Source organism: Daktulosphaira vitifoliae, unplaced genomic scaffold (assembly GCF_025091365.1).
Source record: "Daktulosphaira vitifoliae isolate Bord-2020 unplaced genomic scaffold, ASM2509136v1 Scaffold_5, whole genome shotgun sequence".
Lineage (NCBI taxonomy): Eukaryota > Metazoa > Arthropoda > Insecta > Hemiptera > Phylloxeridae > Daktulosphaira > Daktulosphaira vitifoliae.
In genome coordinates this window covers 3613185-3627301 of record NW_026099576.1, presented here as the reverse complement: position 1 = coordinate 3627301, position 14117 = coordinate 3613185, and the positions used below count along the sequence as shown (strand labels likewise).

General features: G+C 26.9%; 1 protein-coding gene across 5 annotated transcripts in view; it reads right to left on the bottom strand.

Moving 5' to 3' along the window:
* The window catches only part of LOC126906724 (uncharacterized), a 46229-nt gene extending 32769 nt beyond the window's left edge, over window positions 1-13460 (bottom strand). The window contains exons 1-3 of one of the 5 annotated variants that reach the window (XM_050687490.1): window positions 13248-13458; window positions 5237-5308; window positions 4274-4345 (exon numbers count right to left, since the gene is read on the bottom strand). In XM_050687490.1, coding sequence (XP_050543447.1) covers window positions 4274-4345; window positions 5237-5308; window positions 13248-13352 — 249 coding nt within the window. In that variant the 5' untranslated portion in view covers window positions 13353-13458. Of the gene's footprint in view, window positions 1-4273; window positions 4346-5236; window positions 5309-7586; window positions 10861-13247 lie in introns of those variants that run through there. The other 4 variants (XM_050687491.1, XM_050687492.1, XM_050687493.1 and 1 more) reach the window with 4 other exon arrangements.
* Window positions 13461-14117: the final 657 nt, after the last annotated feature.

The following is a 14117-nucleotide window of genomic DNA, read 5'->3' as shown; positions in this document are numbered from 1 at the left end:
GCATCGAAGCTAAAAAATGAATTTGTTACCATAACTTATAGTTCAACTTGCAAGTTTGAAATTGACATTATTAAATTGAAAAAAATGAAATTTTTAAGATTAATATGCAATCTGGAAATTTTATAATTACTAATTACAGTACATTTGTCAGAAAAATTCGATTTTTTTACATTTTTATCGTAATAGATAACTGAAATAGAAAGAATAGTAATCATATCCTAATAACTTTTGGTGTTTAAAAAAATTCTGCAATTGAAATATTCAGAACTTAATTAATTTTAATAATTTACTTTAATTAAAAAAACCAATAAAAAAAAAGTAGTTAAAAATATTTACTCAATTGAGCGTATTATCAAAAATATAATTATAATTGTAAAAATCCATCGTTAACTTCAGGTGAAACTAAAAATCATTTTTTTTTTTAATTTATGATTTATATAGCAACATATTACTAAAAAATTTGGCATATTATAGACTGGTAGTAGCACACAGAAATAGANAATTGGCATATTATAGACTAGTAGTAGCACACACAAATAGAGTTCAAAAGTAATAAATTATAAGATAAAATTATTTACTTTTGTAGTTGAATACTTTTATCATATCAAATCTAATTCGACAATAAATACTTTAAGAATATTAAAAATTAATGATTTTAATTGTTTGTATGGACAAATCTAGTTAAGCTACTTTTTATTTGAATAAGGAATATTTTTTTGATTTTTAAGAGTAATAACTTAAACTAATCATTAACTTAAATATNATAAGGAATATTTTTTTGATTATTAAGAGTAATAACTTAAATATTATAAACTTAAATGAATCATTTGACGTATCGTTGAAAAAAGTAGGTCTAGTGAGGGTTGGCAAAATAAATCGTAGCCAGAAAAAGAACCACATAGTAAAATAATATTAACATGAATATCAATTTCTTCTCACGAGGGGAGACTATAGTGATAAGATCCTTTATATTTATTGAAATTATTGAATCTAAATGAGATAAATATCAAATGATTTGAAAATTCTATTCTAACTCAAAAAAAAAATGCAAAATTTTAGAAGCCACAAACGGATTTGAACCTCGTACCCTAGGCGTTAAAGATNAAACGGATACAAACGGATTTGAACCTCGTACCCTAGGCGTGTAAGTCAAGATTACCCATTCGGCAACTGTTCGTTGCTTTTTGTTGCATGATAAAATTGGCTATTTAAGCTAACTCAAATTTAAAAATTACTTTTTCGACTATAAAAAAGTAAAAAAATTTTAATAAGTATAATTTCATATGTCTTATGTACTTTATTCTATGTCAATGATATTATATAATATTCATGAAAGCCAGTTTATTCCCCTAATAAGATATCTTAAAATAAAATAAAATACAAAACCCAGAATTTTAATAAAAAAATAGCATATTTTTGAATACGGTAGCCTTTTGCGCATAGAAGATAGGTCGTCGGGACAAATTTTTTTTTTTCATTTAGTAGTACATAAAATAAGCTTTAATTTGATATATGTTTAAAGGACGCAGTATTTCCGGAACATTTTCAAAAATTAAGTTGAAAAAGTTAGTTTTTGTAAAAAAGTTGCTATTTTAAATCCCCCATGTGAGCAGAATAAGTGTTAGATTTTCAAAAAAAAATGATATCAAATGAAAGAAAATTACCTAAGGTTTCAATATAAAGAAATATTATTTTGATTAGTTAATATTTGAAAAAGTTATGGCAGTTTTAAGTACAAAAAACATTCCGATAGAAGGTGATTTTTATCGTAAACATTACATTTTTTTTATAATTTCGACAGCCATTTGCACATAGAAGATAAGGTGTCGGGACAAATTTTTTTTTTTCATTTTATAGTACATAAAAAAAGCTTTAATTTGATATATGTTTAAAGGACGCAGTATTTCCGGAACATTTTCAAAAGTTCAGTTGAAAAAGTTCTATTTTTTATACAATGTTTCAAAGTTTGAACCCCCCCTATATAAGGGGAAATTGTCTAATTTTAATAAAAAGTATGTCAAATGGAAGATGTACTTATAATGTATTTAGAAAAAAAAAAATTGTGCTGATACATGCATTTTTCGAAAAGTTATAGCATTTTTAAGTTGAAAATTAAAAATTGAAAATCGAAAATTTTAACACAAAAATAGTGTTTTTTTAACTACGGCAACCGTTTACATGCAGAAGATAAAGTGTCGGGACAAATTTTTTTTTTTCATTTTATAGTACATAAAATAAGCTTTAATTTGATATATGTTTAAAGGACGCAGTATTTCCGGAACATTTTCAAAAATTAAGTTGAAAAAGTTAGTTTTTGTAAAAAAGTTGCTATTTTAAATCCCCCCTGTGAGCAGAATAAGTGTTAGATTTTCAAAAAAAAATGATATCAAATGAAAGGAAATTACCTAAGGTTTTAATATAAAGAAATATTATTTTGATTAGTTAATATTTAAAAAAGTTAAGGGAGTTTTAAGTACAAAAAACATTCCGATAGAAGGTGATTTTTATCGTAAACATTACATTTTTTTTATAATTTCGACAGCCATTTGCACATAGAAGATAAGGTGTCGGGACAAATTTTTTTTTTTCATTTTATAGTACATAAAAAAAACTTTAATTTGATATATGTTTAAAGGACGCAGTATTTCCGGAACATTTTCAAAAGTTTAGTTGAAAAAGTTCTATTTTTTATACAATGTTTCAAAGTTTGAACCCCCCCTATATAAAGGGAAATTGTCTAATTTTAATAAAAAGTATGTCAAATGGAAGATGTACTTATAATGTAATTAGAAAATAAAAAATGTGTGCTGATACATACATTTTTCGAAAAGTTATAACATTTTTAAGTTGAAAATTAAAAATCGAAAATCGAACATTTTAACACAAAAATAGTGTTTTTTTAACTACGGCAACCGTTTACATGCAGAAGATAAAGTGTCGGGACAAATTTTTTTTTTTCATTTTATAGTACATAAAATAAGCTTTAATTTGATATATGTTTAAAGGACGCAGTATTTCCGGAACATTTTCAAAAATTAAGTTGAAAAAGTTAGTTTTTGTAAAAAAGTTGCAATTTTAAATCCCCCCCCATGAGCAGGTTAAGTGTTAAATTTTCAAAAAAATTATATCAAATGAAAGGAAAATANTATTAGATTTTTAAAAAAATTATATCAAATGAAAGAAAATTATCTAAAGTTTTAAGTTTCAAAAAAATTATGTTGATTTGTTGATTTTTGAAAAAGTTATAGAAGTTTTAAGAAAAAAAGTGAAAAAAATGACAAAATTTGGTCGATTTTTAAATTTGTAATTTTTTTGGATATTTCCCCCATTTGCGGGGAACGAGGGAAAATTTTTAAATTTTTAAGGGTAATGTCTTCAACTAGATACAATTTGTGATCTTTTGACGTATTGTTAAAAGAAANGGTAATGTCTTCAACTAGATACAATTTGTGATCATTTGACGTATTGTTAAAAGAAAACGGTCCAGTGAGTGCTGAGAAAAAGTGGCAACAGACATAAAAAAAAAAAATCATAGTAAAATTAATACTTTCTCCGCTTTGCATCGAAGCTAAAAAATTTTGTTTTATAAGTAAAAAGAACAAAAAAAAAATGTTAATTTTCTTATTTAATTAACTATTATTTTAATATATATAATCCAGAATATATTTAAATTTAGAATAANTTATTTTAATATATATAATCCAGAATATATTTAAATTTAGAATAATATATTTTAATCATTTTTTATTACTTTGATTATTTTGAATGTTTATCACTTTAATTACTGTATATGAAAGTATAATAATTTTAAAATTTTAGTGAATTATACCCTGATAAAAAACAAGAGTTACTAAAACTTAGAATTCATTTATCTGAAGTAAGTGGTGAGTTAGCACCACTTAAAGCTTGGCTGTGAGAGCTGAGAAAAAGTAGTCACAGACACAAAAAAAAAANAGCACCACTTAAAGCTTGGCTGTGAGAGCTGAGAAAAAGTAGTGACAGACAAAAAAAAAAAATAAAATAAAAAATAAACACATCATGGTAAAATTAATACATTCTCAGCTTCGCATCGAAGCTAAAATATATAATAATTATCGAATAATTTATGTTTATAATATTTTCTCTGAAGTTACTGAATTCAGAAAAATAAGATGCAGAACAAAGACTTTGTGCATTATAATTATAACAAAATAATTTTTAAATTTATTATTTTCTATGAAATTGTGGTTACATCTTGACTAATTCAACGTATAATTTAATAAGTAAAAAATACCGAATAATTTGGGTTTTTAATATTGTCCACGTAGCTGCTCTGTTCCTCTATTTCTTCTATCTCAGATATACTCTGAAAAAGAAATGTATAAAGCAAAAAATCATTCTAATATGATAATGTAGTATAATATGTACGTATTAAAAAAAAAGTTTTGATGTCGCATAATTTCCAAAACATTAAACATTTTATCGAATAAATTCGCTTTGTTTTCAAATATTAAAAAAAAATGTATGCACATGGTATTTTTACAATAATTGTTGCTATGATTCATACATTTTCTAAAAAGTTATACCAGTTTAAGTTTAAAATTAAGTATCGTTGGTACCATATTCCCTACTTTATCTCTGTTATAACAACATTTAGGAAAAGTAATTTCTGTTTTCTTTTTTTTGCACATGTATTGTTCTTGTAATATTTTTTCACTCACAAATTAAAATGAAATATATTTAACAATTTTTTTTGTTGTTCTTTAGTTTTAATAAAAATAATTAATAGAAAGATCCACAAGTAAAAACGTATTGTAATTAGTAGATTTTATTAATCATAATTTTTATAGGCTTATTTTCTATTTGAAGTTGAAAAAGGTAATGGATAACATAACAAAAGCATCATAGTAAAGTTTTTATATTCTCAGCTTTGTATTGGAGTTAAAATAATACATATTTTGTCATTTATGAATGAATGATTGCATGAACAATTAAATTAATAAAATTAAAGAATTATTATTACAATATATTAGAATATTGTTATGTTAAAATAAATTAATAAAAATATATAATAATTATCGAATAATTTATGTTTATAATATTTTCTCTGAAGTTACTGAATTCAGAAAAATAAGATGCAGAACAAAGACTTTGTGCATTATAATTATAACAAAATAATTTTTAAATTTATTATTTTCTATGAAATTGTGGTTACATCTTGACTAATTCAACGTATAATTTAATAAGTAAAAAATACCGAATAATTTGGGTTTTTAATATTGTCCACGTAGCTGCTCTGTTCCTCTATTTCTTCTATCTCAGATATACTCTGAAAAAGAAATGTATAAAGCAAAAAATCATTCTAATATGATAATGTAGTATAATATGTACGTATTAAAAAAAAAGTTTTGATGTCGCATAATTTCCAAAACATTAAACATTTTATCGAATAAATTCGCTTTGTTTTCAAATATTAAAAAAAAATGTATGCACATTAGGGTAGTCCTACGTTATAGAGAGGAATTTTTTTTTTTCAATAAATTAATCAATACAACCCCATCTATTGTTCGAATAGTAAAAAGAAATAAAACCTACCAAATTTGGTCATGATAAATCAACTTTAACACGTGCCACAAGAGGGTTGAAAATCCAGCCTAAGGGGTTGTTTTTCAGTTTTTTGAACTCAACTCAAAATCTATTAAACTTGCAATAAAAGTTAAAAGAATTTAATTTGTAAACCTAAATATTTACTATAAAAAAGATATTTATGTTTTTTCATCAAAAAGTCAATACTTTTCCGTAAAAATTAAAAAAATTATCTTTTTATTTTTTACTGAAATTTTTTTTTTTTTTGTATAAAAATATTTTACCAACTGTTCGTCACATAATAAAATGTTTCATACAAAAGATACTTGAAATTAAATTTGCTAAATTTAAGTTTTTGTACATTTTTTTGTAACTTTAATACTTTTCGTGGCGAGCTGAGTTTTATTAGAAATAATAATGATGCATTATTGGGTCTTATGATAAACAGCAAAATAAAATCGTATTTTTAAAAGTAATTTTCCCTTATTTCGTATTAAAATTAAAAATGTTCAATTTTTAAAAATTTAACGATGGTTGTCTTTACTAAGTTTGATAACTCATTCGTTTTTTTAGGAGAAGTAATATAGCTATATATGATAATGCGTTCTGGTATCTAATTTTGGAGTGAATATCGTAATTACTTATCAACTGAAATATCAATGTACAAATCACGTATAGTACACCATTATATGTATTAACTGTTGGATTTTACAGATTTATCAGAAATAATTTTTTTTATGATTATCTATTGACTTATGTTATTTGACAATAACTGTGAATTACATAATTGAACGTATATTGTTAAATTTTAACAGTACATTTTATATATTTTTTACTTCTTTANTAACAGTGCATTTTATATATTTTTTACTTCTTTAAAAGTTACTGACACCGCAATATTTTTTTTCGTAATGGTTTCAAGATCCAGCTTACGTGAGTCTAAGTGTATCTATTTAATTGGATTTAGTTCTAATCAAATAATAGGTAGTAGATTGCCATCTAATAGGCAACTGTTATCTGTTTTATTTTATAATTTACGGCAAAGTGCTATTTTAGTTATACAAGAAGCAATTATATTTCGGAAGAAAGCTCGTATACCTACAAAGAGCGAATAAAATTGTACTTTTTAATTAGAAGAATTATACGATGAGTGGAGAAACTTGCAAAAATTAGAACATAGAAAAACTGACACACATGCTAAAAAAAATCAGCTTTATTAGTAGCCTCGAAAATTTATTTGATATTGCACATGAAAATGCTTTAGATTTAATTAAAATTGAGGAAGACAAATCATTTTTAATTTTTTCAGCGAGAAAAAGGACGAATCGATTCAATGATTGGCGTTCACTGTATATTTGCAAATACTGAAAAAAATATAGAAAATAGAAGGAAAGAGGCTGATGTTAGGAAAAATTGTGTCCATAAAGAATTAGAAGCTGTCAGTAAGTTAAAATTACATGTACTAAGTAATCGTTAGAAAAGTACTTATGAGTATTTTTTATTTTAGCAAAACTGTACAACTGGAAGAACAAGTTTTGCAATAATTGTTGCTATGATTCATACATTTTTCAAAAAGTTATACCAGTTTAAGTTTAAAAGTAAGTATCGTTGGTACCATATTACCTACTATCATCTCTGCGATTACAACATTTAGGAAAAGTAGTTTCTGTTTTCTTTTTTTTGCACATGTATTGTTCTTGTAATATTTTTTAACACACAAAATAAAAGGAAATATATTTAACAATTTTTTTTGTTGTTCTTTAGTTTTAATAAAAATAATTAATATAAATAGCCACAAGTGGTAACATCGACGAAACCTTTGTTTTTTATTACGTTTTTGACATTACAAATAATATTTTTAATTATGACTGACGAAATTTCCGGTCTCAAAAGTAATATTCAGCATAAGTTTTTGCATTTAAGATACCTTGATTTTGGATATAAAACCCAAAAATTTGGTTTTTATAACTCGTATCGCGAAGTTACAACTTTGCAAATTGTCGATAATGAAATAAACTTACATCACATAGTTGGAGCATTAGATGGCGATGTACTTGTTCATATATCTGACATTCTCGAGAAACCGCCATCAAGCAACAGGTATTTAAAATTATAAGAAGTATTAATTGTACGTCTTTCTGAATTGGAAGAAAAAAAACTTAATAAATTACTTATCGACTTAGAATTAAATGATAAGAAACCATCATATTTACTATACGAATTGTAACAATAGTGTCTGAGGATATTTTAAAAAACCTATGATTCCAACGTCTACACAGTCAAACGCAGGCTATACTCACATCTAGTACTGATTCATTATCTGGACTGACAAGATAAGTGCAGTAAATAATAGTCATTCTGTTGTTTCTGTAACACCAGAAAAACCATGTGAATATAACAAAGATGCTTTACGATCAACACTAGGACAACATATTTTTTCACTTACAACAGCAATTGAGGAACTCATTAGACAAAGTCACAGTCCAAAACGAAACCGCTCTAATCATTATAGAACCAACAGATCAAAACCGCGTGACAATAAAGAAATAAAAAATCAGCCCTGTTATTATTATGCTAAGTTCAAAAAGTAAACAAGAATATGTAAAGGTGAATGGTGCAAAATGCACCTTACCCTTAATAAGTCGGAAAACTAATAAGCTATCTGGTTGAGCCAGTTTTGCACCAATTTCAAACCGCCTATTTGTAACCGATATGTGTAGTAAGATCTGCTATATAGTAAATAGTGATGCTGATATATCAGTTATATCACCCACTAAATTCGAAAAACAACAGAAACTAAAATTATATGCAACTATTGGTTCCTCTATAAGTACATATGGTTCATTAAGCATAAAATTATACCTTGGACTACGTCACCCTTAAAATTTTAGACTATTAATTGATTTAGAAAATGGTAAGTTAATGGGTACCGTATGTGTAGCTCAGGCACTACACTTCTACCTCAAAAAATTCAAGCTATTTTTGACCACAATAAAACCAAAAACAATTAAAGAACTAAGAAAATTTTTTAGGTATGATCAATTTTTACAGACATTTCTTACCAAACATTGTAAAATTTCAAATACCAATATTAAATTACCAAAAAGGGAATAAAAATAATGACAAAACTGAAATTCAGTGGAATGAAGAAAAAGAAAATGCTTTCCAAAATTGTAAAATATCTATAACACAAGCCACCTTATTAGCTCATCCTAAAAGTGCAAATAAATTATGTTTGAAGGTTGATGCTTCAAATTATGCTGTTGGAGGAGTTTTAGAACAAGGTGAGGATAAAATCTAGAATCCATTTTTCTCAAAAAATCTAAGTGGCACCCAACAAAAATATAGCACCTATAATAGAGAGCTGTTTGTTTTATACCTATCAGTTAAGAATTTTAAACATATTGTTAGAGGCTTGTTTAATAGTTGAGGATCTTGGTCAAAACCAAGAATCGGAAGCTACTCGACGTCTGCCCAAATATCGTCCCTATCTCCTTAAATGAGTTTTAATTGCCTGAAGGAGACACAGGCAATCGTGTACCTAGTTTAGATCTTTTTAGTGGTTACTATCAAATTCCTATTAATGATAGTGTAACAAGGACACAAACGGCTTTTATCACCCTTGATGGGTTATGTCAATTTAAACGCATGCCCCTTGGTGTGTCAAACGGCCCATCAAATTTTGCCAAAATTATAGCAACTGCTCTAGGATCTCTATTATTTACTGTAGCCCTTAGAGAGGCAGGCTTGACTTTGAGAATTGATAAGTGTAGGTTTTTTATGACTAAAATAGAGTATTTAGGTTTTGAAGTAAGTAAAAATGGTATAGAACCAGGAAAGAGAAAGACATTAGCTATTGAGAAATTTCCTGTACCAAAAGATGTCCGAGCTGTACGTAGTTTCATAGGTTTAGCGAGCTATTTTCGTAGATTTGTTCGTAATTTTGCTCTTAAGGCACGACCCCTTACAAATTTGTTGAGTAAAAATACTAAATTCGAATGGAGTGGTGAACAACATAATTCTTTCGAAATATTGAAACAATCTATTGTAAAAAAACCAATTCTAAAAACGAATAACACTGAGGCACACACCGACGCTAGTAAAGACGGTATCGGTGCGGTATTATTTCAACGACAATCAGATAATTTATTACACCCGATTAGTTTTTATAGTAGAAAAACAACATGGGAAGAATCAGAATATCATTCATATTGTTAGGGGTTAGTTTAATAATTGAGGATCTTGGTCAAAACCAAGAATCGGAAGCTACTCGACGTCTGCCCAAATATCGTCCCTATCTCCTTAAATGAGTTTTAATTGCCTGAAGGAGACACAGGCAATCGTGTACCTTAGTTACAGGGGATAGATTATTAAATAAAATTAGCCTATTGTTTTATGTCAACGACAAAGTAAAGTTATATTTTAGATGTTTAGTAAATATAAGTTATATGTAATGTACAATACGTTTGACCTGAATCCTAGTACAGTTGGTTAGTAGGTATATCCAAGTGAGACGGAGTTGGTTGGCTATGATGACAATTGGTGATAGACGGGTCGTTAAATAAAACAAGGTAACTTATAAATAATATAAATAAGACGAAAGTAATAATATTGAAAACTATATCTATATCGGCCACTCAAACACAACTGCCCTTTGTTAGTTCGACGTCAGTAGCTCCGGACTACAGACGAGTAGAATTGTCCCATCAGCATCTCCCTGTATGCTAATTAATATGTATTACGAATTAAATAAATAGAAATAAAACGTGTGTAATATAAGTGGTATGAACATAGTAATAAATGTTCTTACAATATGTTGCACGCTAGGCCATTTATAATATGGACTGATCTCAAATCTATAGTGTATGCATTTAACCAAAAGTTAGACAAATGTTTACCTAGACAATTTGAGCATTTAGATTTCATTGCACAATTTACTACTGACATCAGACATATTTATGGAAAAGAAAATATCACTGCTGATTTCCTTTCTAGATTTGGACAAATAAATGTAAAAACAATTAATTTTGAAGAAATTGCAAAAGCACAGAAAGAAAATTCTGAACTAAAAAATTGTATTATGAAGAACACTATTATGAAACTAAGCAAAATAAATTTTCCTCAATCAAATTCTTCCTGTAATATGATATATCAATTGATGCAATCCAACCATACAAACCAGTGACTCATCGTAGACAAGTGTTTAACATTATTCATGGACTATCCCACCATGGAGTCAAAGCAACTACACACTTAATTAAAAGTAAATTTATTTGGCCAAACGTAAATAAAGATANTTATTTGGCCAAACGTTAATAAAGATATTTTATTGTGGATAAAAACATGTATACCATGCTGACAGTCAAAAATTAAAAGACTTGTTATAAGAGCTCCAGAAATTTTTCCAACACTCAGTCAACGTTTCCAAAATATACATATTTATTTATTTATAACATTTTATACAGGAAAAGCCCAAAAATATATAACAGACATCATAAACACCGTTAGAATAAAATCTATTGAGAAACAAATAACAAAAGAAAAATTATATATACATAGAAACAGGATAAATTAAAAAAGAAAACATAAACGCGACTTAATTAAAATAATTTGAATGTTGGATCATTATTAGCCAACCGAATAAAGCAAATCGTTGGGACAGAAAATATAAAATGAGAAGGACTAGTGGGAATGAGGAAAGTAGTGTTAGAACGGGTGGTGCGAAGAGGGATTTTATATCTTAAAAGGCTAAGAATTTTGGATAGAATCTATTTTGTTGGATAGGAGATTATTTATGAAGGAGAGGTTTGAATTGTGGCGTCGATAAGCACGGCTGGAGAGATGTAAGGTTAAGAGGACAGGAGAGTAATCATGAGGAGTGTGAGGGATATTGAAGCGGAATGCTATCAGGTTTAAAAATTTTCTTTGGACCCTTTCTAGTGATGCCCTTGCACAAGTCTTTTGGGGTTTATTTGATTTGATTGGACCCCTCCTACCTTGGAAAGGATGCTTTTATTGTTCGACATGTGTCGTCAGATACACTTGATGACCAGAGGCATATCTTATGCAAGATATAACATCAGGAACGGTTACAAAAGAATGTTTTTCTTACTGGATTGCACGTTTTGGTGTACCAATTAGTTTGGTAACGGATCAAGGTACTCAACTAGAATCTACAGTTTTTAGTAATGTTACAAAGCTGCTTGGAATAAAAAAAATTAGGACAACAGCATTTCACCCTCAATCTAATGGACTTGTGGAACGATTTCATAGACAGTTAAAATCTGCAATTATATGGTATGAGTCAACAAATTGGAATGAGAGTATACACAGTATTTTATTAAGAATGCGTTGCAGTCTGAAAGAAGATATCAAAGTTTCATCAGTTAAGTAAGTATACGGATGCACTTTAAGATTGCCTGGTGAATTTATTACACCTAGTAATGTTAATGAAGACTCAATAACATATGCAGCTAAGCTTCTTCAAAGGTTAAGTTATCTTAGACCTGTACCGACATCAGCGCACGGTAAAAAAAAAATTTTTATTCAAAGATTTAAAGGGTTGTCCCTTTATTTTCTATGGAAAAAATTATGTAAAAAAATCTCATGAAAAACCTTTTGAAGGACATTTCAAGGTAATAGAAAGGGCAGAAAAAACTTTCACATCACAGTTAAGAAGAGGGGAGAAGAAAGTTTCCATCGAAAGACTAAAACCAACCAGCTTACATCGATGCTCCAACCCAGCAACCAATTACTCAACAAAAAACCTCTCAGTTATAAATATTTCCCCTAAAGTGTCAAATAAGGAAAGAATTATCTGAAAGAAAGAAACATCAAAAAATTACTAGATTTGGACGAGCATTGCGATTACTAATAAGATTTAAAGACTGAAGAGATTTTACATTATATAGTTATTGATTATTTTAAATTACTTTTATGTATATATTTAATGAATACAAACACTTAACGTTTTCACTAATGAGAGAGTATGTACCGTTGATACCATATTATCTACCTTCATCCCTGTGATAACATTTTGAAAAAGTAGAATATATTTTCTTTCTTTTACGCATATACTATTCTTGTAACATTTTTCACTCACAAAATAAAAGCAAATATGTTTAACAAATATTTTATGGTGTTCTTTAGTTTAAAAAAAAATAATTAATATAAAGATCCACAAGTATTTATCGTAATTTTTATGGGCTTTTTTCTATTAGAAGTAAAAAGTAACGGAAAATATAACAAAAGCATATAACAAAATATAACAAAATCAAAATATTCTCAGCTTTGTATTGGAGTTAATATAAATATAACATAATTTTATAATAAAAATTGATCATTTGTTAATTAAATAAAATTAAAACTATATTAAAATTATTTTTAATTTAAAAACTAAAAATATTAAACTCAAAAGCCAAAAAAAATTACTGAAAAGTTGCAGATAGGTATTTTGGAAACAATGTTATCATTTACAACGTTAAACTCATACTGACATTGGCATTTATGAATGAAATACACGAACAATTAATTGCATTGTACTACAAAAATTGTTTAATTTATTAATTTCTATGAAATTGTNTGCATTGTACTACAAAAATTGTTTAATTTATTAATTTCTATGAAATTGTCGTTTCATATTACATAATACGTTGTATTATTTAAAAAAAAATAATAATTACCGAATTAGTTGGGTTCATAATATTTTCTCTGAAGCTGCTCGATTCGGCAAAATTAGGTACAAAACAAAGACTTAAAAAAATCATAACAACAATTTTTGAATTCATATTATTAATATATTTTACAATAATATTAATGTTATGAATTGTATAAATTTCGTTTCGTTTGGTAAATGATTAAGAGCGCTTGACTTTAAAGTAAGAACATATACACAGATAATATAAATATATATTTAATTATGTGATACTTACGTCACCACTAACTACATACAAACGTCAAAAGACGAGAACTTATGGTAGCCATATATTTGAACAGTTGGTACTAGATAAAAAGAAAAATAATTCGAATTGTTGGCTACATTTTGTTTAGAAAATTATACTTATTAAAAATATTCAGTGACCCAATTACTATGTTTTACCGAAGAAATAAAAAAAAACACAGCACAGAGGGGTCGTGAAACAGTGGTGACGTAGCATAGTTGAATCAAGTATAATGATATCTGACAGTGATTAAAATCACCATCATAAAAAACGCTTTATTGCAAATCTGTAGATAGTGTTTCATTTAGAGAAATTGGTGGATTATTCCTGTAATGATATACATAGTACATCATTAATATTATAATAAATTATTTGTATACACAATAGATCATTAATGTCATAATGTATTATTTAAGACTTCAATCAATCAATTACACAAAATAAAATGTATACCAATAAAAATAAGATATATATATATACATGTACCTTTTAAATGTTTAAAAATATTAATGAAATTTCGTAGAAAAAGAGTATATATTAATTAGATAAAACAAACAGGAAATAATAAACAATATGTAATGGTAGCACATAAGATGAAGGGTAATAAACTAT